Source organism: Caloenas nicobarica, chromosome Z, assembly GCF_036013445.1.
Source record: "Caloenas nicobarica isolate bCalNic1 chromosome Z, bCalNic1.hap1, whole genome shotgun sequence".
NCBI classification, from domain to species: Eukaryota; Metazoa; Chordata; class Aves; order Columbiformes; family Columbidae; genus Caloenas; species Caloenas nicobarica.
In genome coordinates, this window is record NC_088284.1 from 90597151 (window position 1) to 90624114 (window position 26964).

The window sequence follows — 26964 nt, forward strand, 5'->3', positions numbered from 1 at the left end:
TTGGACACTGTTGGAGGTGGTGCTGAATAGACATTTGGACTGACACAATGCCACACATTTTGTGATCTTACTTCACATTTCCAAAAGCACGAGGACACGTTACGACTGATCCCGAGGCAGAAAGCGAGCAGCCCGTGTGGGCTTTGGCACTGCTGGACTGAGCCTGCGCTTGCTGTGCCGGGAGCAGGTTCTGCCACTGCTGGTGCTGCCCTGTGACACAGAATTGCATGTGGATGTTTCCTCATTAGCAGTGTGTTAAAAGGGTAGAGCACGTCAGTTCATCCAGCGTTAAACGTGGTCTAGTACCACTAAGCAGCACAGGTTGTATTGATCCATTCACGGCGTCCAGCAAGAGCGCCTGGAGAGCAGCAATTGCATGGCCATTGGGCTTCCCCTCGTTTTGCCGAGACACGAGTCCTGTGTCTTCTCTGCCATGAAAGGGTGATGTTCATGGGCTAAGATAATACAAAGGCTTTGTGTGAGTTAATTTAATTGCAATATGGCATATGTCTTAGAGAAGGGGTTTATGAAAAATAAATGTACCTCCCTTAAAAGCAAGATCAGGTTTTCCTCTGCAGCTATTTCACCTGCAATCAGATCTCCATTAATTTTTCCAATTGCATTTATTTTTAAGACATAGAGATTTATTTTCCATTTACAAAATCATCATACACAGGAATGCAATGTCATAAGCCATATTTTGATAAATGCTATAACCACCTCAAGTGGTATTAAGCAAGTATATTAGGGAATGGTTTAGGGAGAGAGTTTCAGTATTCAAAGTGTGTTCTATCCCCTCCTTTAGAAGATGGAGGGCAACATCTCAGTGTCATTACTGGCAAAAAGTTTGTGTGTAAGAAAGTTTTGCAGCAGATACAGAAAACAAAATGGATCATTGTAGTCAGTAGTAGCTGGGATTAAAATTTTACACAGCAATTTAACAGAGCATTCTTTTACTTTATGGACTTCAGAAACAGTTGCAAAAAGACTCCACTTGTTTTTAAATTTTTTGTTAAAAATGCCAAAACATTTCAATCATTCTTCAGCTGATTCCATAGCACTATACTTTTTTTGTAACATACCCAAATCTACCAATCCCTTTTCAGTACAGGCATGAAATTGAAAAAAAAATAATTATTTGTGGAGATAATCCTGCACTCCTTTCGTACCAAAAGCTCCAGAAATGTCTAGCTGCATCTTTGTGAGGTACAGTTCATTACTATAGGATTCCAGTAAGGCTGAAGTATTTTTTATAAGTAAGCTTTTTTTAAACCCCCAATTTATCAAAATAAGATGTATATCGGATTTTTTTTGCATCTTTTGCCTCATGTCTGTGATTTACCATGTCACATTGATGATTTGTTAGATTTTTGCAAGGCTTTGAAAGAGACATACATTTTTCAAAGTCACATCGCTGTAGGAAATTAAAAATTCAGACAATTATAGAAAATTCGAATGGAAAGAGAAAATGCATTATAGAAAAAGCAATAATAGCTTAAAAATATTAAAGTAAAAATCACTTCACAGTAGCCTGTATGATTCAATTGTAGATCAATATTGTGTAGTTAATGCATTAGCAGTAGAGCATTAATTTGCAATTACCGCAGGTGATCTGATCCTCTGTGTTCTGTCCATTGACATAGATGACCTTTTGTTGAAAGAGATTCTGTAGTCATTATTTCTAGCAGATGTAGAAAAAAAAAAAAGATAGAACAAAGGGGTATTTTCTGAAGTATACTTGTTTCACAGTAGAGTTTCTTAACATTATATTCTGGTATGGAATACTTTTGTTAATCCTGAATATTGGTCATTAATGTGTAAAACAATATGGGTTCCTTTCCAAACAAATTTATTTTCTTACGAAGTGTGGAGGCCACACATGTCCCCTGTTGCTCCAACGCGGATGTCTGTCTGTAAGGCTCTCTGCGCAGCAACGATTCAAAACCCCCCCATATAAAGCTGCTTCCAGCAGGGCAGCCCGTAGCTTTGCCCCAAGCCCTGTCTCAGACCCACCTTCCCCCATCTCCAGCCCCCCTCGCCCTGGAGGGGATGTGGCACTTTGCAGTCCTGTTTACGGGTACTGCGCTCTCATCTTCACTGTGTCGTATTCAGCCCTTGCACTGTGACCCTTCTGGAAGTATGACAGACCTTGATAGGAAAGCAGTGGTGAAGGTTTTTTTGCCTCTTCACGATGAAATCTCCCTCTAACACAGAGCACCCTTGTTTTTGTGAGACTACTTCTGTTTTTTGTAACATTTTCAAGGGGCATTCTTGTTGGTACCTCTTTAGAGCCAGAGTCTCAAGGGATTCAGGGCAGTTTGATTATGATTTTTTTCTTCAGTAGGCATTTTACTGAACCATTTAGCTGATGGATTTTTATAACAGCAGGATGGCCCTTTGTGTGTGCATAAACAAGCTTTTCCATCATGAAATAGTGGGACTTGAACTATGAGAGAGCATTATTATTGTATTTGTGCAAATGTAAAACCCTGTGAGTAACCCCTCTACATGGTATAAAATGCCCTGGATATCAGAAAATAAAAACAAGGCTCTGAAAATATAATCACTAAAATCACAGGGAAAAAGAAAGACCATTTCATAAACATTATGTCACATTAAATATTTCAATGCTACCATTTTTCTCCACTCGAATCTCAAAAAAAAAAAAGTAAATATGTACTATAATAATTTATCATATTCTCCCCCCCCACCTTTTTTTTCTTATTTTCATTAAAGGTCCCTCATGCAATTTTTCCATGTTGTTTGTATGGCTACAGAACTGCAAAGTAGAGAACTACTTGTCCATGAGCTTAATTAGTGTTCTTTTAAACCTGTCTCAGTGTCTCTTCAAGTCAGTGAAGACACTGGTACTTAGTTAAGTGAGGACTAGATGAGGTCAAAACATTCTCATCCAGGAATTATTGTTTATGCCATTTAATGGTTATGGAGAGTGAAAAACTAAGAGAGATTGAAGTCATGGGAGTGACACAGCAGGGCAGTGAAGGAGCAGGCCTTATATTTCACAATTCCAGGTTAAGTTTATACTGATGACAGTTGGAAAAAAAAATATTTCATCTTGCACTGAATAGCACTGATTTTGAATGCAGAGGAAGGACTTACGGACTTAGTCTTTTCTTGTGTCTAATCTCAGCTCTGTGCGAGTAGAACGAAGTTGGGTGGGTGGCTGCAAGCCTCAACCACAGGATGCCATCGGGATGGCAGAGCCAGCCTGGGATTCTCCTGCCTGGGCTCTCCCAGAGCCCACCCTTCCCTTGCCCCCAGCCCGTCGCTGCACCAGTGCAGGGGGGGACGGAGGCTGGAGGCTTCGCTTGGTGCCAGTCGGAGGGTGCTCCATGGGCGCATAAGCCTCAAAACGGGCAGACTTTGGCACCAGCTAGACACCGTGAAGTTTCTGATGCAGGCTATGGCTCAGGGGTAGAACAAAACCTTTCTGTACAAAGCTGTCCGTGATACAGAGAAGTTAAGATATTGGAGCTAATTCGTCCCACACCAATTAAATTGATGAGTGAAGAACAGATTGCTTGACACAGTGGCAGGCCCCCAAAGGGATTCAGGATGAGATTCAAGAGTGGGCTCTTCACATCCACCAACAATTCAAAGGAAAAAAAATACCGCTTAAGACAAAACCACTTTTAAGATATAGGTCCTTTGATTGAGATAAATGTAGTCTCATGTAGAAACAGCAGTCTTTAGCCCATATTGCCAAAGAAACTTGATATGTGTTTGTATGTCCTTTTGAGTATCCTCAGTCACATTTGAGCTTTGTGGCCATTTTCACTGAAATTTGCCAGAAGACGGGAAGTATTTCGTTTTAACAAGTTTTGAGAAAACAAAAAAGTCAGGCAGAGGAGAGAGCGTACGTGCATTCCCTCACTGTAAGCACGAGCGTGTTATGAGCTCACCTTTATTAGACCTCTGAGCATCCACATGGGACAGCGCTGTTAGGCCTGTGTCAGCCACAGGAAAGGCTTTAATTGGCAGTCACACCTTATTAGACGTCAGAGAACCCAACCAGGAGACACAGAGCTGCTGGGAGCCAGGTATCATTAGCTCCGCTGCTCACAGAGCCGCACGCTTTAAAAAGTCTTCAGTGGAGGCAGGGCTGAACGGCATGGCCCTGCTCTGCAGAACGGGAATGTGCAGAACGTGCAGAAACAAAAGAGGGAACAAAGTGCTGTTTGAACATGTCGACATAAAATCAAAAGAAATCAAGACAAATGTGAAAGGGAAGAGTTGAGACAGACATACTCGAGCGATCACTTCTGATAAACATTTCATTATTTTCTGCTTTTTTTCTTAGCTTGGTGCTAATTACAGAAACTCAACCTGTTCTCAACTGTCTGTCTTTGCTAATAAAAAAAAGTGATTAGAAGACTGCCACACTTGCTCCATTACAGATGCTTGGGATGGAAATTGCTAACTGATAGTGAGAATTTTCTGAGAGAATTCCTTTTAACAGAAATTGGAATTTGCCAAACAAAAAAAATCTGGAAAGTTTTTTTATTATAGTTGGAAAAAATGTAAAATTAGAACAGGTTTTTGTTCTTGATTTTTACTTTTATTATCTTGCCACTCTTAATGAAAAGTTGCAATACTCAAATCAGCACATCGTAAAGTTACGGACTAAACTCTAAGCTAATAGTGCCTTTTATTTTGTGCAGTTTTGCAGTAGTTTTGCATTTTCTTTGGAGCTGCTTAGGGGATTTATCTGTTAGCCTTCCTTTATGTCTGCTCATTTCACCAGCTAGTAAATGAGGTCTGCATAGATAGGATTGTTATTTCATAAATTTGTAAGAATGAATTCAAGCTCGTTCCATAACAGTTGCTATTTGTCATTCTTATAATGGATTCTCATGCAAAGTAAGTTGAACTATCACTGAACACTAACAATTATTTAATAACAATTAAGTCTCAATTGAGCATCAGCTCAGATGCCATCCCGTACCAGCCACTCCCAGCCCCTGCAGAGGATTTGTTCTCTGCTCTTGTACCTGGGGACCCTGAGGCTGCTTCTCTTTCTCCTTCTGCCCAGGTGTCTACCCAGCTTCCCTGGGTCTGGTGACACCAGGACTTGAAGGGTTGGGGAGATGCGAGAATAATTGCTTTGGCAAAATGCTTTCTCAATCTCTCCGAAGGATGGACAATATTACTTGTCTTTTCAAAACCCAGTACTGCTGCACCTATTTTTAATGTGGATTCACACTACCGATGGGGATTCGTGCCACCAGTATCTTACATGAACAAGCACAGAGCTGTCCTCCCTGTAGATGAAACCACATGGTGTGAATTGACATCAAGTGAGTTTTGTTAAAAGTTTACCAAGTAAAAGCAACGTGGAGGTCACTCTTCAGAAGCAGCTCTGTTAAGCATTGAAGAAATTGTGGGCAAGTTGTTTTACTCAGCTCAGGTTGCTGTCAGACATAACGCTGGCTCTGTTGTAGACAGGATTCCCCTCATGTACCAGTGTGGAGGTGAATCTGAAAATGTATCCAGCTCCTTGTTAGATATCGAAAATGTGAATAGCGGGGAAGATAAGTACCATGGAACATGCCAAGTTTCTTTTTTTTTATTATTGCCATCTCCAGTAATTGCTTAGGGCATTTCCTGTGTTTTGCTTTAAATTATACAGATGGTAACTGCAGGAGACTTGTTTCCAAAAGGGGAAAATGTAAAACATTCAGGTTTGCGAAGCTCTGCCGTCAGAGTTTTTCTCGGAAGCATTATCGGTCATACAAAGAAAATACACATACAAGAAATTTTTGGTTTCGTATCGTAGCAGCTCCGTCGATCTTTCAGTCCAAGGCTGCAGCTGGCAGGGAAAGGAGCGGGAGAGCCGGCGGTGGAGGAGGCTGCGCTGGCTCGGAAGGGCACGGTCCTGCAGCCCGCGCCGGCGCCGGCGAGCGCTGCCGTGCAGCTTGGGCTCCGTACGGGACAGCCAGAGTTTGGTGACCGATCTGCCAGTGTTCCCAGTGACAGGAAAATCTTTTTTCTGCCCAGGAAGGAGGGAGCAATCTGGGAATGCAAACCATGATGCCTTTTGAAGTTTTTTTCCTGCTGCAACACAAGGCTCCTGACACAGCTTGATCTGTCTGGCGAGAGGTCCTTTTATCCATGCAATTTGAATGAAAGAAACAAATAGAGAAACCATTTTTCTGAAGCTGGCAGTACATTTAACTTCCTTCAATATCTGAGTTATCTCACTGCTTTTCTTGCTGATATTTATTATTTGGACAGAGATAGGTAAAACAATCCCCAGGGAAATGTAGAAGTGGGTTTTTATCTCAGACACGAAGGACTCAGAGGGTCAGAACTATTTTATTCACATGAATCTCACTCTTCAATGGACACAGCAGCTGCTGCACAAATTTGTACAGGCAAGCTGATAAAGGATGAAAGTAATTTTAGCTGAAATAAAATGTGAGAGCACTAGAAGGAAAGACTCACAAGGATGAGGGGTTAATCATTGCAGGGCTGAACTGATGTTCCAAAATGGAAAAATTGCTTTTTTGTTTGATTTTGAGAGGTCTGCAGCTTTCAAAATTCTGGTCACAGGAGGATGTCACTCAGTAGATTGTTCTCATTAGAGTTTGTTGAAAACTTCTTTGAGGAAACTGTTTTCCATTGACAAATTTCATTTAATCCAAATAGATCTAGGTTCAAGTCCCTGCTCTGTCTGATTCAGAGTGTTCTGGGATGAAGAGCACTGAAGCTCCTACGCTGGATCTCTTATGCATTAATGAACCCATGTATTACAAATGATCTGGAAATAGTTATTCCATCACAGGGAAGTTCAGGGATGGGAAAGTTTTCCAGTTTAAACTGATAATCAAAATTCTAAAAATGTGTGGAATTAACATATTTAAAGAAAAAAATACTATTTGGGTGAATCAAAATTTTGTTTCAATCATTTTGCAAGATATTTTAGTTTTGATCTTTTCATTCCAATTAACTTGGATTGCAAAACAGACGTTTTTGAGTTAAATGGAGCTGTTGCCTTCCATGTTGTCAAACACCACATATTGGTGATTCTGAAACTCTTTTCCACACATTTTTCAGAGCACAATTCTTTCCTGAAAAGCGTGCTTTCCTAGAACCAGGCTCACTTCTGACAAATATGCCTTTCCAAAAATGGAATAACAGACCAACTTCAGTCCAGAGCGGATGGTGTTCCTGTTGGTTAGACTCAGAAAACAAAAATCTTAAAAACGCTGCTGACCTCTGACTAAATGTGTCGTGTTACTTGATGACTTTCAACATCAAACCACCAGATCTGAGTGACTTAACCGTTATCTGCTTTAGAAATATCTTTGGAGGACCTGAAGGAGACAGTTCATGGAAATGGGTCGAGTATATCTACATCTATCTGGCACGCCTGCTGATGCTGTACCAGCTGCTGTAAAACCACTGGGAGAACTGAAAGATTTCATTTTCCACAACAGTACTTGTAAGAGTGAGATGAGACCTTTGGGTGTTAATAAATGAAATATGAAGTGATATTCAACATATATTTAAAGATAGTTGTAGAGCCTCTATATGTGATTGGACTGTTTACACAGGGGAGTTAGCTCATCTGCTTTCAAAGATATCTTTCATTTTCTAGATCTGCAGTACAATGATATAATTTGCTATAGATGGTTGATTATGAGGATGTTTCCCACACTTCTCAATGCTCAAGGCATGTGGAATCATATTTGTTTTCTTAGGAAAGATGATCACAATCACTACTTTTATCAGTGTGTGAGCCCACCTACCATGCCAAGGTCCACTTTGTAGTTCCAAGAACTGACAGAATGCTTTAGTGAGATAAGGAACCCCTCTAGGGGTGGTTGACAGGGGAAAAAAAAAAAACCAACCTCAGGGAGCCTTCTGAAAATTCTTGATTTCTTCCACGTTTCCTCTCTCAAAGACACGGGATACAAAATTACATCATTCAGGATCCCTTGATAAGCACCAGTTTCCCACTCCCAAACACCCAGTTTAGCTATTTAGATCAAAGATACATTAATTGGCAGAGAAGAACTTAAGGGGAGGAAAAATACATTTGAGTAGGCTAGGAATTAATGCAGCAGATAACATTCCTAAAGGATCCCTTACAGTGCTCTTATCCCCTGCCATGCCCTTGTCTGGTAAGCAGCTAATGGATTCCAGACTTTTTTCTTCTCCTTCATTTTTGGCCATTCACAAGTGCCCAAGGTTGCTGGAGGGTAATACACAAACAAGGTCTGACTTTCACCACCAAATATCGGGTGCTTCGGGGTGCCTGTGCCAGCGGGAGCAACTGTCACCTTGTTGCTGGGGAGATGTTTCATCACAGCCTGTCTCAGGAGGCTGCTGTGGCTCTAACACAAGACTTGTGGCTCTTCTTGCTGCCCAGCAACCGCATCCATCTTTCCTTACCTGTGGTCCCTGCCTCAGTGCTCCTTAAATGTCAGCTCAGCTCTGCTCAACACCACGTCAATGTTATGTTGTCCTTTTGCAGAGAGGATCCAAGCTTTAGAGGAGATAGAGCTCCTATCCCACAAGATTGTCTTGCATAGGCTGGAGACTTTCTTATCCTTCTAACTCATTACTTACTGACATTAGCCTATACTTCTGATTAGAATGACACTTAACCTCAAGCTTGTCTGATTAACTTACTTGAGGTATAACAAAATAACTGAAATATTTCATTACTGACACCCACATGACATCAGACCATCCAGTAATTTTTTAAATGTAGATTTCTTAAGCCCTATGTGAATGGTTGCCTACTCTGCAGAGCTGGAGTTGTTAGCATCTTTGGATCTTTCTTCTGTATGTTGCCCCTCAAATGTCACTATTAAGCCCTCAGCTCATTAGGACTTCAACTCCAGGACTCAGTAAAAAAAAGATTATGTGGGTTTTTCCCACAACTCATACAATTCATAGATGTAATATTTGAGTCCTTCGAACTGCTTTCTAAAAGCAATACTAGACTTTGGAACAAGTAGTTGTTCGTTAATTCATGTATATTAGCTCAATTCTAATGTTTTAAAAAGGCTATCAGCTATCATCCAAAACAGTTTTGCATCTTGATCCAGAATCCAAAGCCTTGTTAAGTAACATCCCATCTGCTAACCTGTATCTCTAGAGTCATTTAAGCAGCTAATGTGAATGAATCAAATCATTCCATCTGTACTGTATCAATATTTGGGAAGCTTTTTCTTACTTACAAATTTGTTCTTTAAAACAAAGAATCTTGTTTTGTTTTGGTTTTTTCCAGAGAGTGCACCAAAACGTTCAATAATCCACTCCCCTAATGTCCTTAATCCTGCAACCCGCTAGCAAAAGTAATAATTTCTGACAGAAAGGATAATTTAGGCTAGGAATTTAATGTACTGCTAAGTCAGTGTTCAACGAGACATGAGGAAGAGGCACCATTGTCATACAGGCAGCCTTTCCATAGACATTGCTATCCTGGAGACTGTAAGCACAGAAACCCCTCTCAGAGGAGGTTTTATTTGTCTACTTACTCTCACATTGCAACTCTTGCCGCATTATTATGAGTACAGTGTCAGACAACCAGTGCCGTGTGTACTGATTTTTACTTTGTAGATCTGGGCACATCTAAATCACTGTACAGGGGCTAGAGAACATACATTTTCATTTCCATAGGCAAGAGCTATGCAACATTTAGATTGCATGGCCCAGAAAGATCTCCCTTTAGTTTAGTCAATTTTTGCTAGTTGCTGCTTTTGAGAAAACATTTTAAATGGCATGTATGCCTTACCCAGATTATAATCATGCTCTTGCCTGCTACAATAAAATTAATTTTCTTAAGGCTGTCAATTCATATGGATACCCAGATAGGCACAAATAGAATCCTTCCTGAAACACCTTGCATTCATTTACAACTTCAGTTTTTTTCCACCAGAATCTTAATCAGTAGGCACTAATCAAAAAAGCAATAGCTTCAACTATACATTGAAAAACAGCTTAGAGTCATTCATAAATGTTCCTCCAACAGGAAGGTGAATTTATGTCTTCAGTACTTATCAGTAAGAATTTTTAATAGAAAAATTAAGCTTCTATAAAAGGTGATAAATAATGCTAAAATTGAAAATATAATATAAAAACAAAAGAGTAAAACTTTTGCTTACCATTTGGGCATATCAGTAAAAATATTTCAAAGGAAGTCAACAAAATTAGTGGAAAAGCAAAATCGTTAATCCATTGGAAAACCTCTCACAGGTATCTCAGACGAATAATAGTTGTTTATCCCCTCGCTATGGTAAGAATATTAGAAACTGTGAAGTCAAAGGCCAATTTCCTAATCAGATGGCATTTTGAGAGCTATTTTATTTAGAGATCCTATGCAGTTTAGAACCATAGCTGCAATAAGTCTCTGTCTTCTGGGGAAGCAAGATGGCATTCTGCTAAATGCTAGAGTTTTATCATTTGAAGGGAAGAAAAAAAAAAAAAGGCAAAAAAAAAAAAAGCAGCCAGCGAGACCTAAGAATATAAAAGCATTTGAGATCTCAGAAGGAGTTTAAATCAATGCACTGCCACAGTTACAGCACAGATGAAAGAGCCTGCTGTCTCAATTGCCAGGAAACTACTTAGAAACTCTCACTTTGATTTTTTTTTTTTTTTCAGTAGTCCGTTATATTGCCACTAAATGCAATATATGAGGACATCACTGCTTTGATGTTGTACAGCTACAACAAATAGAAACTAATATGGTAGAACAGTCAAGCTATGTGATTTGCGTTTGTATATACAAATATATACCCGTCAATCTTCTTACTTCTAGATTGTGTATCACTGCCACCCATCTGCCTCCTTGCTGTTACTTCTGTTTTCATAAAAATGACAATTATTTTACACCCATATTCTGAAGAAAGAAACATATCTTTTGGAGGGGTGTAAAAATTAACATTTTCTCCAAGCTGTTGTCTCCTACCACAAATTCATTGTTGGCAAAGAGTTTTAATAATGCTTTGACATTATTTTGAATAGGAGCATGACTGCTGCCAGACCTTGCAGCATTCTAGTTCTCACAGATCTAGTCACACCAAGAAGACTTCCACTTCTTTCAAAGCAACGCGTTATTAAACAGGCTAGATTCTCTGACCTGCTCCAATCTTTTGCAGTGAAGTAGCAGTATATGAGATTATTGACACACTCCTTGTTAGTTGAAAGTAGTGTAAGGAAGGGCTAATAAACGTGTCTAGATCTGCATCTCCTCTGCCACCTCTGCTGAAATCCCTGCTACGGATGGAACAGAAAGAATGTGCGTGAGGACTGGGGCCCATTTTTAGTTCCATCTTCCCCATCATTACCTGCCCAGCTGGGTTTTCATCAGGTAAGAATGAGTTATGTAGAAACTGAAAGGAGTGGACAGAGTAATGCCTGAAGAGGAAGGCACTGTTTCTTCTTTCCAGTGTTTCTAGTGTTACAGAAAATATTTTTTCTCTAGTGTTACAGAAAATATTTTCTCCTCTACAACATCCCCCAATGGGAAAATGCAAGGAAACACGGAAGAGGAATTGCTTTAGTGGGTGATGTGGCTGGGAATGCCTCAGCCACTTTGTCCACGTTCTGCACGGATGGCACAGGTCTTCCACACAGTCCCCCAGGAGATGCCAAAGTTTGGATAGGAACCACAGCCATTTCTGTACAGAGCGAAACAAAAATAAAATGCAGTGTCTGAGTATTTTTCCCGTAGCTCCTAGAAACATAGACTGTGGACAAAACTTAAAGGTCTTACACAGACAGAGCTCTCAGTAAATGGTGCAGGGGATTCGCCTCAGTAAAGACTTGAGAAATTGACATCTCTTTGTTGTGTAATGGTTCTGCTAAAAGCAAAGGTATTTACAATGTTTTCTAACTGATGTGGTAGTAGTACTTGTCACCAATAATGAACTTTTTCTTCAAAATATGTAAATTAAAGTTTCAGATTGATGTGAGTGATTAATAACAATCATGTAACCTGTAAAATTCTTTTTACACGACAATAATCTCCTAACAATTTATTCCAATTCCTCAAGTAAGATTTGTAATGGCTCTAAATCCTTTGACAAAGTTAGACTCAGTATTTATGTTTGTTTAGTAATAGAGCAGACAGGTCATTTCTTATGCAAGACATCAGCAGAGACCTTTGCATGCCTCTCATATCACTGCATTTTGCAGAACAGTTTTACTCAGCCTGTGATTCATTTCACATCCCCGTCCCCCAATGAGATCATTTGGTGTATGTTTGATTTACCAGCAGCAAAGCAGGCATTGTGTGTTTTAGTATCTCAGACGTGTCTGTATAGATTAGAGTTGTAACCTACACTTGCAACTTACACTGAACAGTTTTATATTTCAGAATACTGAGAGCAAGATATAATTGATCATACATGGCGCATTGGCCTGTTGGTCTCTTTTGGGACGTAAGGGGCAATCATTGGAGTGGAACAAGGAGCCTGGATCTGAGGGAAAGGGGAGGAGGTCAGATGTTAAAAATGAAATTGTAGCAGTTCCACTGCCCAGGCAGAGCCAGCCAATGCAGTAGAACCAAGTTTGTGCAAAATTATCTCCCTGTATATAAGTGCAATATGAATAATATATGGTACCTTTCTAAGCAGGAAAAATGTAGCGCCTTTCGCTTCTAGCACAAGTTCTAGTCCGAAGCTAGAGCCAAACTCAAGCAAGACAGCGGGACAGCACCTGTCAGCAGGACAGCTAACAGCTTCCTTGTGAGCTGGACCTCACCCTGTCCATAAAGCCTGCTGCTCATCTCCTGAAGAAAAAGCTACTTTCTACCTAAATGTTTCAGGTGAAAGCCTGAGTCAGTGAACAGTTTAATATTAATTTACTCCTAAAACAGATTCACTTGGATTGTTTAGGACAAAGGGATATTAAACGGGTGCCATCTCTGCCATTCAAAGTCCCAGCACCACTGCTTGCCAGAACCTGGGCTGATAAACCACGTGAGTAACTGATCCACACTTGCTCTGTTATTTTACTCATCCATAAGCAGCTTCTGTTGGCCACAGGATACAGACTGCTGGTTTGGCACAGCATGACCACGGGTATGTTCTCAGTTTGGAAGTTACGTTTTTGCTCAGGCTTTTGCTTCAAGGTGTCCAGTGGCTGTGCTGGGTCGGAGCAGTGCGCTGCTGGGGAGCGGAGCGGGCAGGGCTGGCTGCGCTGCGGTGTCACCCTGCGCTGCGGTGTCACTCTGCTGCTGCGGTGTCAGCCTCCTGCTGCGGTGTCAGCCTCCTGCTGCGGTGTCACCCTGCGCTGCGGTGTCACTCTGCTGCTGCGGTGTCAGCCTCCTGCTGCGGTGTCAGCCTCCTGCTGCGGTGTCACCCTGCGCTGCGGTGTCACCCTGCGCTGCAGTGTCACCCTACGCTGCGGTGTCACCCTGCTGCTGCGGTGTCACGCTGCGCTGTGGTGTCACGCTGTGCTGCAGTGTCACCCTATGCTGCAGTGTCACCCTACGCTGCAGTGTCACCTTGCGCTGCAGGCTGACACTGCGCTGCGGTGTCAGCCTGCGCTGCGGTGTCACCCTGCTGCTGCAGTGTCACCTTGCGCTGCAGAGTGACACTGCGCTGCGGTGTCACCCTGCGCTGCAGTGTCACCTTGCGCTGCAGAGTGACACTGCGCTGCGGTGTCACCCTGTGCTGCGGTGTCACCCTGTGCTGCAGTGTCACCTTGCGCTGCAGGGTGGCACTGCGCTGCGGTGTCAGCCTGCGCTGCGATGTCACCCTGCTGCTGCGGTGTCACCCTGCTGCTGCGGTGTCACCCTGCACTGTGGTGTCACGCTGCGCTGCGGTGTCACCCTGCACTGCGGTGTCACGCTGCGCTGCGGTGTCACCCTGCTGCTGCTGCGCCCAGCCGAGCACGGGGCACGCACAGCAGCACCCTGCTCAACTCTGTCTCCTGCTGAGGCAGCGTAACAAGACATTAAATGAGAGGTGGTAGCAACCAAAACGCAGTTCCATTTTAAATATGGCCACAGCTGGACTGCTCTTCCTGCTCTTCGCACCCATAAAAATAAGCTACCAGCAGAAAGGGGGACTCACCATTTCGCCTTGCAAGCGAGGGGGAGCGTGCCCGTTCCCCGTGACAGCAGCAGGAGTGAAGTGGGGGCGTTAATGGTGTGTGGAGACGGGTCGGTTCAGTTCTTCTGCGATTTTTCCGGATGCGTGAGTTTGAGTCTCACCTGGTGTATTGCCCTGCCACTTTCTTGTGCTGAAAAGAGGACACAGCGTCGTTTAAACTTGTGATTCAGAGGCAGCCAGGTATGATGCTAAAAACCTCTCTCTGTGGTATAGAAATTGTCATGGCTGATGGGTCAGGGTGACCTTTTATCTTGACTTTGTTCACCACCTTTTAAAATGCAGCAAAGGCTTCTACCTTGATTCATGGAAGATACTGTAAGCCTAAAACATGAATTTCTCCGTCTGATATATGTAGCATAAGAAATTTCGAAGCTCAGAATGTTTTGGAATTTGCCAAAAATATGGCAAAACTGTATCCGTTGGGTTTGTATGTGTTGATGTTTGAACCTCTCGTGTTCTAGGAAAGGCCCGTAAACATACACACTTGGTTTTATCACAGTGAAATCAGTGAAAGACATGTCTTTGGTTAATTATCTGCACCACTGGGTACCATAGCCATAAGAAGAGGAAGATTGTCTGCAACCACTTGCTAATTCTGTTTCTAAGTCTTTCCATTTCAGATAACATTTTTCCTTTGTGAAGAGATTTAAGTTTTTCTTAAAAAATTGCATTTTGCTTTAAGTTTTGAAACCTAATTCCAGGTTGAAACCTTCTTTCCAGGGAAGAAAAACAGTGCACTGCGCATAGACTCACAGGGATCCAATGTTAGCTCTTAGTGTGATATCATCTTCTGCACATTTTTATATTATTGCAGTTCATAACACAGTACCACAAGATGGAAAACAGTAAAAGCCTCTTTATTTATAAGGTTATTACAGGTATCCTCCAGTGTATCTCATGTGTATACATCCTGTCAAAATATTTCAGGATTTTGACAACAGTGCCTGAACTTGTTTCAAGTGACATGACATGGCTTTTAACTGGATTTTTTTACAGTTGTAGTATTTTTAAGAATAGCTAATGAAAGTGTTACCCATGCACTTAAAAAAAATATATGTGTGTATATATACGTATAGAACAAAAAGGTTTAAAGAACTATCAATGGAGTTTTGCAGTTAAATAACCTGGACAGGAAATTATTATGATGTTCTTTATAATTGCTCTGAAGAAAATAAGTCTTGAAGTCTATGGAAGGCATAACAGACTTAATTAATGCCCACACTATTTCTCCAGAGAAACAGATTTTTTGTAATATAAAGGCACTGCATAGAAAATGTTCTTGTGCTTATTTTATAGTTTTGCCTTATTTTTCCTTGTACAACTATAGTGTATGGTATTTCACAATGTGATGTACCCCTGAAAGTGGCATTATCATTTCTGAAATGTGAAAAACAATTATATATTTTCTGTATTTTTGAGTGTTGATGTCAATTATGATCTAAGGTGTGTTTTGATGTCCAAGGAGTGTGGATTTGTTTGTGCATGTGCACACATTCATGTTCTAAAATAGGTGGCTATTTCATTGTTGTGTTCATTATGTGTGTGTGTAAGTGTAGGTGTTATCAGGAGCGTTCTTTTTAGCTTTTAGAATAAAAGCTGAATCAGAGGCTGAAAACACTGACACATCTGGAATTTTAGAGCATTTCCAGGGACTGACAATTAATGGTACTCAACCAACCCTGCACCTCGTCACTGGTGGATGATTAGAGTTTAGCTAATGAGAAGGTGTTCAGAGAAGAGACGTGGACATTTTTATTCACTTGTCAGTTTGGTTGGAGGTCTCTGTGGGTTTAAATCTGATTTGATGTCCACAGAGTGGTCCAGAAAAATCTGTGTAAATGGTCAGATTATTCTCTGCTGTCAGTAGTTTTGTGTTTACATATTAAGCTCTGCACGTCAGGGATCATTGCTTTATACGTTTAATATATTGCTATCTGTGTTTCTAAAGTATCTAAAATAAGGTGTCCTGCTCTCTCAGTACCACTGAAAGGCAAATGGTGATTAGCAGAAGGGACTGTTCTGTTCTGTGCCTGGCAATGCTCACCCACACTGACAGGTCAGCTTCATGGGTGCTGTTTGCTGAGGCACTTTTGTTGGAGCCAGATCCTTCCCAGGGGTATCCAGTGAAAGGAGAAAAGGCAATGGCCACAAACTGGAACACAGGAAATTCCATTTAAATATAACAAAAATCTGCAAGGGAGATTGAACACTCGAGCACGTTCCCTGGAGAGGTGGTGTAGTTGCTGTCTTTGGAGATATTCAAACCCCAGCTGGACATGGTCTTGGGTAGCCTCTTCTGGCTGACCCTTCTCTGAGCTGGGAGGTTGGACCAGACAATCTCTAGAGATGCCTTGCAACCTCAGCAAGTCTGTGGTTCTGCGATTTGCTTGACTGGGACCTAACTGGGTACATCCACGCTTTCTGAGTGGGGACAGCACTGCCCGTCTGCAGGCACAGCTCTGAGCTCAGCCGGGGCTTTGCCCGTGTGCTGGCAGCTCTGTGTCAGTGCCCTGGGACGCACGCTTGGGGCTGGGCTTGCTGGCTTACTTCTGAACAGCCTCCAGGTCTGATCTAAGGGCTGCCATTAGGAAACTGAGGCATAACTAGTGTTATCAAGTCCTTTTTTTTTCTGAACTGCAATGGTGGTAGAATGACATAGGATTAAGCAGCCAATTAATATCCTGAATTCTTGTAGTTCTTCCCCAGTGAAGTTGCAGGAAGGGTCATCTGATAATCAGTAAGTCCAAAGAGCTTGCTAATTCCATATACTCCTCTGGCAGGATGTTGCTGATAATTGACTTACATTTTGTAGGTGTGCAGTGCAATCCAGAATCAAGATTTCACTGTTATTAGTGACTACTGCACTGGACTGCGAGCTCTCCTTTACCTGAAAAGCATTGAGGAACTTGAAGACTGGGATGGACAGAGTCCTGCAACCATGCGCCATCAGAAAGGAAAACCAGTACCTAGAATCACTGATCTGATGGGAAAGGTATTTTGTTTCGTTGCCATTCCTGTATAATGACATTGTGTCTTGCCTTTGAATGCAATTCTATAATCATTGTATGCAGTTTCTGCTCCTTAGCTTGGCTAATCACTGCTGCTGTCACAATTAGTCACCAAGTCTTTTTCCTTCTGAGTATTAAGAAATATCTGGAGGCAGCTGAAGAAGCCAAACTTGAAGTGACTTGCTATGGGATAAAATTTTTACTATAAGTATTACCTCTCCATTTGATTCATAAATCATGTCTTTGAAAGAAGTTTAGAATGTAAAATTATAAATGCATTGGAACAAGTTCTGGAATTGCTTGTTTTAATGAAACTCAACTCGATTCAAATTGATACTAATGTGCCAGATGTTCCTGGATGTTCCAGCCAAGGTGCAACAATCAGGAGACGTGAAATACCCCTAGCACTGAACATGACCAGCTGAAACAGCTTATCACAAAACAGTGTTAGTTGGAACACGACACCAGGTAGGAGTGGCCCTTTGATCATCATAGCTGAGCATCTCAGGGTCTTTCATGTGTGCTGACTCTCAAACCCTCTGCAAGACAGGGAAGTTCCAGGTGAGGAACAGTGACACTGAATAATTTGATAGATTTTGCAAGATCATTTAAACCTAGGAAGTCTGTGGTGGAATAGGAATGTAAACTATGGTCCCTCTGAAATCCCGACCTCTGGTCTGTCTTGTCTGCTTGAGCAGTTCCCTGCTACGAAAGCATCTCTGGAGATGTTTGCCGGATGCAGTGGGTTGCAGCCGCCCCAGCGCTGCCCACTCCCCCACCAGGGCAGGGCTGGCCCATGCTGGGAAGCAGGGAGGTGGAACTGGCCTCCTACTGCTGCCGCTGCCTACTGCTCTGAGCAAAATACCTGCACAGCAGGGAACCTGAGCTTTTGGTTCTGGTTACTAGAGGGGATCACTTTGAAGACTGATTTCAGTTATACATCATGCCTATTGATCATCTTTCCAAAAATCTGATATAAAGCTGTTGAAAATACCGTAAAAAGTAAAGAATTACAAAAGAATAGGATTTGGAGTGTCAAACACCTCCAAATCTCTGCTTATCGTTGCTGATGACTGGAGCTGGGTTTAGCAGGAGATTAGAGACTCCTATATTGTTATTGTTCTCAGTGGAGCTCTGAAAATTATAACGTTACCTTCCAGGAGAAAAGAATCCTGCTCCTAAAGCTGTGGATAATACACTACTTAAAAATAAAACAAGATATAAGCAGTTTCATTTTCATCTACTTATGTTAAGCAGTTAAGCCAGGCTCAAAGGGTTATATCTAAACTTCCTTCCTTTAACACCTGTAGAAACCTACACAGAATTTCCAACTCGTGTAACAGAGATTTCTTGTGATTCTTCTTTAAAGCTGCATTCAGTGTTCTATTTTTGTGTTACTTTTGTATTATACTAAGCAGACAACCATTGTCAAAGATGTTTCTCGTGTCCTTTTGAATGAGGAAAAAAATTATAATTCTTAGTCTTTTCCACTTGTCACTACATCAATAATTAACTTTAAAAAGGTAGTGTAAAAAGATGCTTTAAGGAAGCATTTAATAATTCAAAGGAATCTTAACTTAAAACAGGTCACATGAGAAAGAATGAAAAACAAAGCCCTACGTAATCTTGTCTGGCTGGCTCTGTTAGACATTTAAAAGGAACAATGCATACAGAATATAACTGATTGTGTATTTGATTGCCCTTAGCACTGAATTATGTCATTGGATCATTGCTACTAAATAATAACATATAAAGTTAACCAGGATGGATCATTGATAAGGTAGTGATATATTTTAGGCATAAGCTCAGGATGGCTGTTTATCCAGGAATGAACATACAAGGGAAAAGGAAGAAAAATAATACAACACGGGTAAAAGGAAATACCATGATGAATGATCTTACTAGGGGCAATCAAATACAAAGGCTTGATATCATTAATATTTATAATATCATAATTAGCAAGACTGTGCCTAAGCAGTGTTATTAGTGTAACTAATTATGTTATCATAAACTAAGTTTGCAGTATTATAGGAATCAGTATTCTTACCTTCATTAATTATTATTAATATTGGATTTCATGTACTTGTGCCTAGTAAATTTAGTTAAGTACTGTAGTTTCATCCAGATTCAAACACAAATCTGTAGCTTGCTTGGCAGGAAGTCATAACACACACTTCTGATTCTCTTTCTAAAATAAATTCACTACAAAGCATGTCCTTACTCTTTATTTGGAAAAGAGAAGATAGCCTGTTGACGTGATATGTATGTTCTCATCGACAGAAGTCACGCGTAGGCATGTATGTGTTACATATGGAGTAAAATGTGACAGGCAAAATCCTGCATTACGATTTTAAAAACTTAGAAGGAGCTGGCCAGGTTTATCCTGGTATTACTGTGAGATGAAATGCAGTTTCTTCAGTAGGACCCCGTGAGAAGCTAAGCAGCAAATACTGATGAACTTTTGCATTAGGAAAAAAAAAAAAAAGTGAAGATGCTCATTTTGATATGTTGTATTTTTGGTGCAGTAAATGTAGAAATATAAAGGAATTAACCTCAATTTTTTTTACAAAATTCCTATTAATTTTCATATAGAATCACAGGGATAAGAAGTTCAGTCAATTGGCAATTTAATGAGAAGGAACCGAGAGACAATAAATATTTTTGACAGTATGAAGAGTCACTTGCCTTCTGATTGTATACAAATTCATTGAGCCTCTCCAGTTTTGGATATATTAGAGTTTTGGTCCTATTCCCAGCTAAGTATGTTCACAATAGTAACTACTTTGATTCACAGTGCAATATTGAATGTTGATGTCCATATTTTTATATAGCAGTGTGCTATTCTTATGATAATTCATTTTCTGTCCTGGTTTCAGCATCAAACAGATACTGAGTGCAGAGTGTTGCCACAGGAGAGTGACACAATAGAGTTTTGTCATGAAATATTGTAGTATTTGTGACCAAAATAAACTAGAAGATAAATACTTTCTTCTGAATGGTACACCTGACATCACATTGAAACTGTCTTGCCATGCAGTCAGCAGATGAATGACAAAATGAACAGTTATCACTGTCTGTTGTTACATTTTTCACGATAATTTCCTTCCTAAACAGAAAGAATACTAAAAATAGTGTGCTAAATAGTGTAATATGATAAGCAGTTTAATAGCAAACATATAAACTTTTGGCTGAAAAAGAGAATTGTGTTGAATAGTGCCTGTTCATGCTTCTGCATTAATGAAACTAATACTTTCAGCTGATAATTTACAGCCCTTAACATATGAGAAGCATCATAGCACTGGAAAATATTTTGGAAACTTGAGTGCTGTTTTTATGGTTTTCACTGTTGTAGAATGTATTTTTTGGTATATAGATCCTAAACTTATTGTCTTTGAGCCAGCTGGTAGATATTTTCTGGTAGTCTTTTCAATAGCGGTAGCTTTTTCCCTTTTGCTAACACAGCAGTTGCTACTGGAGTCAATACTTGCCGTGTCCAAGACGTGACCTGTGGTATTTCACTGCTTGTAAGAGCAGTGAGATTCCTGCTTAGAAAAGTTAACCTCAGTCCTGGCTTCCAGTCACCAGGTGATACTGTTTTCCATAGCTCCACCAATTGTATTCATTCTTTCCTGTGGTTGTAGCCTTGTCCGTGACTGCTCCAAAGACAGTCCTGGCATAGATGCTGAGTCAGACTCACAAAGGTGGGCAAAGCCAGTCTCTGCACTTCCTTCCTCTTTGCTTTTCTGACGACTTATTTGGTTGTTGGTTTGGGTTTTGGTGGTGTTGGTTGGTTTTTTTAATTATTTTGGTTTGTTTGGGGTTTTTTTTGTTTGTTGTTTTTGTGGTTTGTTTTATTCTGTTTTTTTCTCTGGGAGAATGGGAGGAGCTGACATCGGAAGCCCTGACATAGATGACTGTCATTAATATCACCTTTGAATCACCTTTCCATTAAATGCATGGAATAAAACTTGTCTGCTTGTCTCAGCCATAATGTCGGTTTGCAAATCTCGACACTGAGATGAGAGAATGGCAAGGTAATGATGACACCACACTGCTTCTCACTGACTCCCTTGAGGAAGAATTTTTCTAAAAGCACATTTACCTCAGCATGAATTTAGGACTGAGATCAAGTGCATGATGCAATCAGGCAGACAGTTAAGATGTAGAGCATGCTCTCACAACCCAAAGTTATTATAGTGGCTGCATAGGAGAGCAAGAGAGCACAGGTAGTATCTTTATAATCCAAAATTAACAGAATTATGATTTAAAATAATGTTCCTGAGTTTCTCAGGAAGATACATGACCAGGAGCAATAAAAATAGCTTTGTTCTCACCGGGTATCTGGATAAGGTACAGTATTCCCCAGAGATGCAATTTGATCTCCTGTGTGTAGTCACTGTCTCACCTTGTCTGTTTATTACAGGACTCTTTTATTAGTTGCTCAGTGATCTTACTCCAGAGAGCTTAAGTGATTATGTCCCAGAAATGCACTGGTGTCAGCTGGTGGTCACAGAAGTGGTATAGTGCTTTTCTGAATAAACTTCCACCTAATGTCAGCTATAAAAGTCATATTTAACACAGTGACCTCTATACCTGCCAGGTAGCTAAACATTAAAAATATGACAGTGTATTCAGGTGGTAGGTGTGCGTTTATAGGAAGAGGTAAATATATATGGATGTTTCATACCTTGCTTTCAGCACTAGAAGTTTTGCGAAACCTGATGTTTGATTATGTCAAAGGGTTAAAAAAAAATTATGTCAAGATTAAAAAAAAATAAAAAGAAGAAAAAAATGAAGTAATAATTTAAGCATCATGATTCCAGAAATATCCAAAGCCCAAGACAAACTGGTTTTTGTAGTGGATCCTCCTCAGCTGTTAAGGTTGTGCTGTATTGAAAATGTTAAAACCATATCTGATAAAAACACTTATAGAGAAGGTGTTTTTCTCCAGCAGACAGATGAGAGAATGGTCCTGAATGTGCATAGTGTATGAAATTCAATGAAAATTCTTACCACCTTAAATTTAGCAAGTACTGATTTTGTTCTCTGAATGCATGCATGTCCCATTAAGACAAAAATACAAACTTCCTTCAAATGTCTATGGGTACTAAAAGCTGAGTCTTTGGAATAGTACAAACCTGCTAAATTCTAACTTGATCGCAGTCAAATCTAAATAGCCTTTTATACAACAGAGAAAAAACCTTGCTATACCATTGAGATTTCGTACAAAATATTAAACTAGCTCTTCTATTAAATAAATTTTTTAAAAGTGTACACCCAGCCATGCAAGACAACTATTGCAATGACTGCACCAAGTTTTGGCTGCCTTCAGATTCTTCCAGACTTCTGACTATGTTAACTGAGCAAAGGTTTTCACCCTTTGTTTTTGGAAGTTCTCCTTGTTGTTGGGAAAGGCAAGTTTGTCCAGTATGGTAAAGAGCTTTCCCCTTGTTTCCAGCACTGCATAAAGAAGAGAGAACACACGGTATTTGTGGCCGTGTCCAGAAATACAGACCATCTCGTCATATGGTAATATAGAGACTGCAATAAAAAAACATTTAGTAAGAAACTCTTTTTTCCGTATTGCCATCACCAGTTCTGAAAAAGAGTCAGAGGAGGGAAAAAAATAATTTTAAGCTGTTTGATCCTTTTTGCCATTAGCTAAGGCTTGCTCCTGAAATATAGCTCTCAGCCAGGCAAAGTATCTGAAGTGTAGCCAGTATTGATCAGGACACCTCTTGGTTTAGGATATTATGGGATCTGTGCATCTGCACACTCGGAGGCTGTTGCCACATACGCTTGTTGGGTCGACCAAAAATAAGACTCTGCTGAAATGTATCTGAGCCAGTATCTGCCAGCAGGTGAGGAAGTCAGTCCTTTCCTCTCAGCCGTCCACTCCTCCCCGGAGGCAATGGCAGGTCTCCAGCTGGAGCCCCGTGGTCCCTCTGGGGAGCATCGCCAGCCGCGTTTTGGGGAGCCCCAGCAGAGCAGACCCCCGCACCCTACTGTGTGTCTCACGCTCACCAGGTTTGCTGCTGCTGGTGAACCTCCCAGTGTCTGCAAGCCAAAAGTAATTATGAGCAATCCCTGACTTGCCTAATTTGTAGAAAAAAAGGAGCTGTCTAACTATTTTTTTTTTCCTAACCAGTCTATTATGGAAGTTTATGTTGTGATTATCTACAGTGCTGTTTCTCACCGAGACTGCAGGTTGTTACATAAAATGTATCTTCCCTAATGGTGAAGCCATTTGCAGTAGAAATGGATAAAACAGAAGGAACTGGGATTATTAAAGTGGATTTAAAGTAGTTTAATCTTTGTGGGTTTTATATGTACTGTATGCTAAATTTGCTTCCAGCACCAAGTTTAAAGTTTCATATTCACAGCCAGTAAACGTGGCTATTCAGAAACAATGTATTCACGTTAACTCCTTGGCTGGGGTGGTTTTAGTGTGTTCACTGCTGGCAACGGACATCAAGCCAGGAAAATCCAACTCCTGATGCAAAAGGATTAAAAAAAAAAATCCAGGCACTGCCAAAAATACATAATTCCTTTTTTTGTACTCTGCAGTTTGTTTTACTTAGGGAAACGGCCTGGTCATACCCTGCAGCATGCATTCATTACAGTGATCTTTGACTGGCAGATGCAGAGTAATAAGATGCATATTTTAGTGCTTATTATAATACCCTGTCCAAAAACAACTTGACAAATTTGTGATTTCGACAGTATCTCATTTTGCTGGCTGCAGTGCTCTGTGATTGCCTGGTCCACGTGGCTCCCAGATTATGCATACCACCAATACTGCTCATTAAAATGGCCACAGTTCACCAGTTTCGGTAGCTTGGAACGAACTTGGAATGAATTATTATACAACAAAGAAGCTGCTGTCATGCAGAACAAAAGACAAGCAAAAGAGAGCTTTGGCTTAATGAGGCTAAGTGAGTGTCTCCCCTGCATCACCAGCTACTTGACGGCCTTTGAGCATGGATTTTTTTTCTCCACAGGCCAAAACCTTTGGTCTATTATTTTGTGTTTATGCACCTTGAGGCTAATATACATTTTAATATGCTGCACATGGAGAAAAAAATCAGCCATTAGATTAGAACATGTGCACTCCCTGTTAAGTTAATGACAGCCGAACATAGAGATAAATTTAGGTTTTCATATTTAATTATAGCACAGCGCAGTACGTTTAGCAAGGATAAATTGCACTATTATTATGCTTCATTTTTTTTGACATCTTTTCATATTAACCATGCGCACTTACCCCCACTTCCTCCCCAGTGTCACACATAATGTCTCTGTGCATCGTCCTTCTCTAACACTATTAATTTTTTATTCTGTACTGTTGTATATTTATTGTTGTATTTGTTACTTAGGGTTAGCTTGCTGGCTGGATAAAACCATTCCAAACAGCCCTTGTGTTAGGTGATCTACATAAGCAATATGGGCAGAAAAGACATGAAAAGAACTGGCCTGTGCGCCCAGACGTGGCTGCTCCCAGGGCAGGGGTTCCCAGCCTTTCTCCCTGATGTTCCCAGCGCAGCGCACACCGTCTGCGGCTGTGGAGCGGTGACTCCTTCCTCAAGCAGCTGAATTAGAACAGCCAGAGAAATAATACATCAAAGAGAATTTTGGAGTTGAATAATATTAATATGGACAATGGTGGTGTTAATATAAAAGGTTTCTGTTCTGAAGAATTCAGCATTGTTTTATTGTACAGGAACTAAAACACAGCTAATGTTGCTGGGTGGTATGTGCTGTTTGTTGGGGCTTCGTACCTGCGTTACCTCTGTTGTCAGAGCTGTTGCTCCAAGAATAGTATCAGGAATTAGGCCAGACCTCAGCCTTGTAGAAGACAATATGTAATTAAACATAGAGGCAAGCTGGCACGCAATGCAGCCTTTGCATATCATTATCAAGTTTTAATGGGAATATTTGACAATCTCTGTGCTGCCATGGATTTGATGGCAATGTTGGACTATTTGTTACTACCCGAGAGAGCTTTTACATTTGCTTTCAGCTCTGGGCTGAGCTTTTCAGGTGGCTGTGGTTTGTGAAAAATATGTTTGCATGCTTCACAAAATTAAGGAAATACTGCTATTTTCCAAAGTGGATTAGAGCAGGTAATAACTCATAGGAAGAAGATTTTCCTCCTCCCGCGGTGTGTATAAGCAAGTAGAAGATATTATGCTACAGGCTTATTCCTAGATTATTCCTCATTGGATAGTTGTTTCGTGACAAAAGACACTGTGGCTTGATGACCAGAGGGTCATGACAGGAATAATAATCACCATATGAAAGGGTGTCTGGATCTTGGTGATAAAGCATTCCTCATCGCAATCAGTCAGCACTTGCTGGTGCAAGAATTTTCCTCAATGGCAGAGATCAGCTTTTTCATATTCATTGAGAGCAAATCAGTCTCTCTCTCTGCTTCTCCCTCTCCCCACTATTTCTGCAACCTTCAGTTCTGTACTGGCTTTTACTGACAAAGAGATTTTTCTTTGTCAGGTGAAACTCATGGAGTTTGGGGATGTTTAGGACACTGCAGTATTTGTGGGATTGGTATTAGTTGCAGAGCTTTATTCTTTGTGTCCTCAGTGAGTAAAGCCCTGGTCAGTAGTGACTGATAGCTAATTGTCTACAGTTCAAGCACTAGGAAGGGTGTTGGCAATTAATTTAAGTGTGCAAAACTCTTCTCCCTGATTTTGTAAGTGCAGATTTTGATGCAAATTGCATCCATGAAAGCAAGGTTGTGCCTTCCAAAGTGTAAGCTATAATTACTAGTCTGAGGACCCGATGATACAAAATTCTTCCTCTAGAATCTACCCCTAGTGAGAGAAGCCATTTATTAACAATATCGTCTATTTCTAAGCAGTACTTCTAGCCATCTTTTTATTTATTAAGGACTGGTAAAATGCTTGATATTATACAAGATGTAGTCTTATGGAGTTGCGGGCTATATCCTACAGACATCCAGATGGCTTAGAAACATCTATGCAATCAGAAATGTCTCTTCTCTATCTACAGGTAGCTATTATTAGTAAAAGCTACTTTTATTTATGTATTCCCATTTTGTTTATGGTGCTAGTCATAGATGTACTTACTGATGTACATGTAAAGGCTTGGGCTTTTAGCTTTTGAAAGAATCATTGTTCGTATAAATTCATCTAAGCAAGCTGTTTACTTGGGTAGTGAGGTGGTCTGCGGGCCACAGTGCTCTGTGCAAGGAAAGTGCAAAATAAAGTTTATGGTATTGGTCATAGACAGTGGACTAAGTATTTGTTTTCAGCCTGTTTTCCAAGAATTGTGTTATTCTTGTGCTAGATTTGAGAGACATTTTGACTATGACATCTCTTAATTCTCTTAGGAGCAGATTTGGCCCTTAAGCACAGCCTGAAGTGTAGTGACATGCACAGATGTACGAGAAATCTAGGAGGAGTGATTTATGGGGGGAAGCTAAAGAAGCTAAAACTCTTAAGTGTCCATTTGTCCTGCCTAAATGATGTGTGTAAACATAAGAGGTGGAGAACTCAGTGGTCTACAAATATTTGAAGTTGGCAATCAATTGAGAGAGGGGGATTTTGTGATGTAGAGTGAGAACCAAGACTGATGAGTTGAACTGGGGAAAAAAAAAAAAAAAAAGAGGTGTTCAGGAAAAGCAGGAGAAAAATTATCCTGATTGGAACAAAAGCCTTTTTGTAGAAATGATGGAGGTTTCATGCTGGGTTGTTGAGATTAAAGGTAAGGAAGACTTTTAAAACTTGAGTGTGTGAAGTACTACTGGCAGAAATTTTGCGTTGCCAGGACTTTTCCTCTCTGATTTGCACAAGCTCGCCTATGGCCCCTTCCAGCATTTCAGCTGT

The 26964-nt window shown here is 40.6% G+C and overlaps 1 protein-coding gene across 1 annotated transcript in view; it reads left to right on the forward strand.

Moving 5' to 3' along the window:
- Positions 1–26964, forward strand: part of DPYD (dihydropyrimidine dehydrogenase) — a 348521-nt gene that overhangs the window by 283116 nt on the left and 38441 nt on the right. The window contains exon 20 of the mRNA XM_065656297.1: positions 16906–17085. Coding sequence (XP_065512369.1) covers positions 16906–17085 — 180 coding nt within the window. The remainder of the gene's footprint in view (positions 1–16905; positions 17086–26964) is intronic.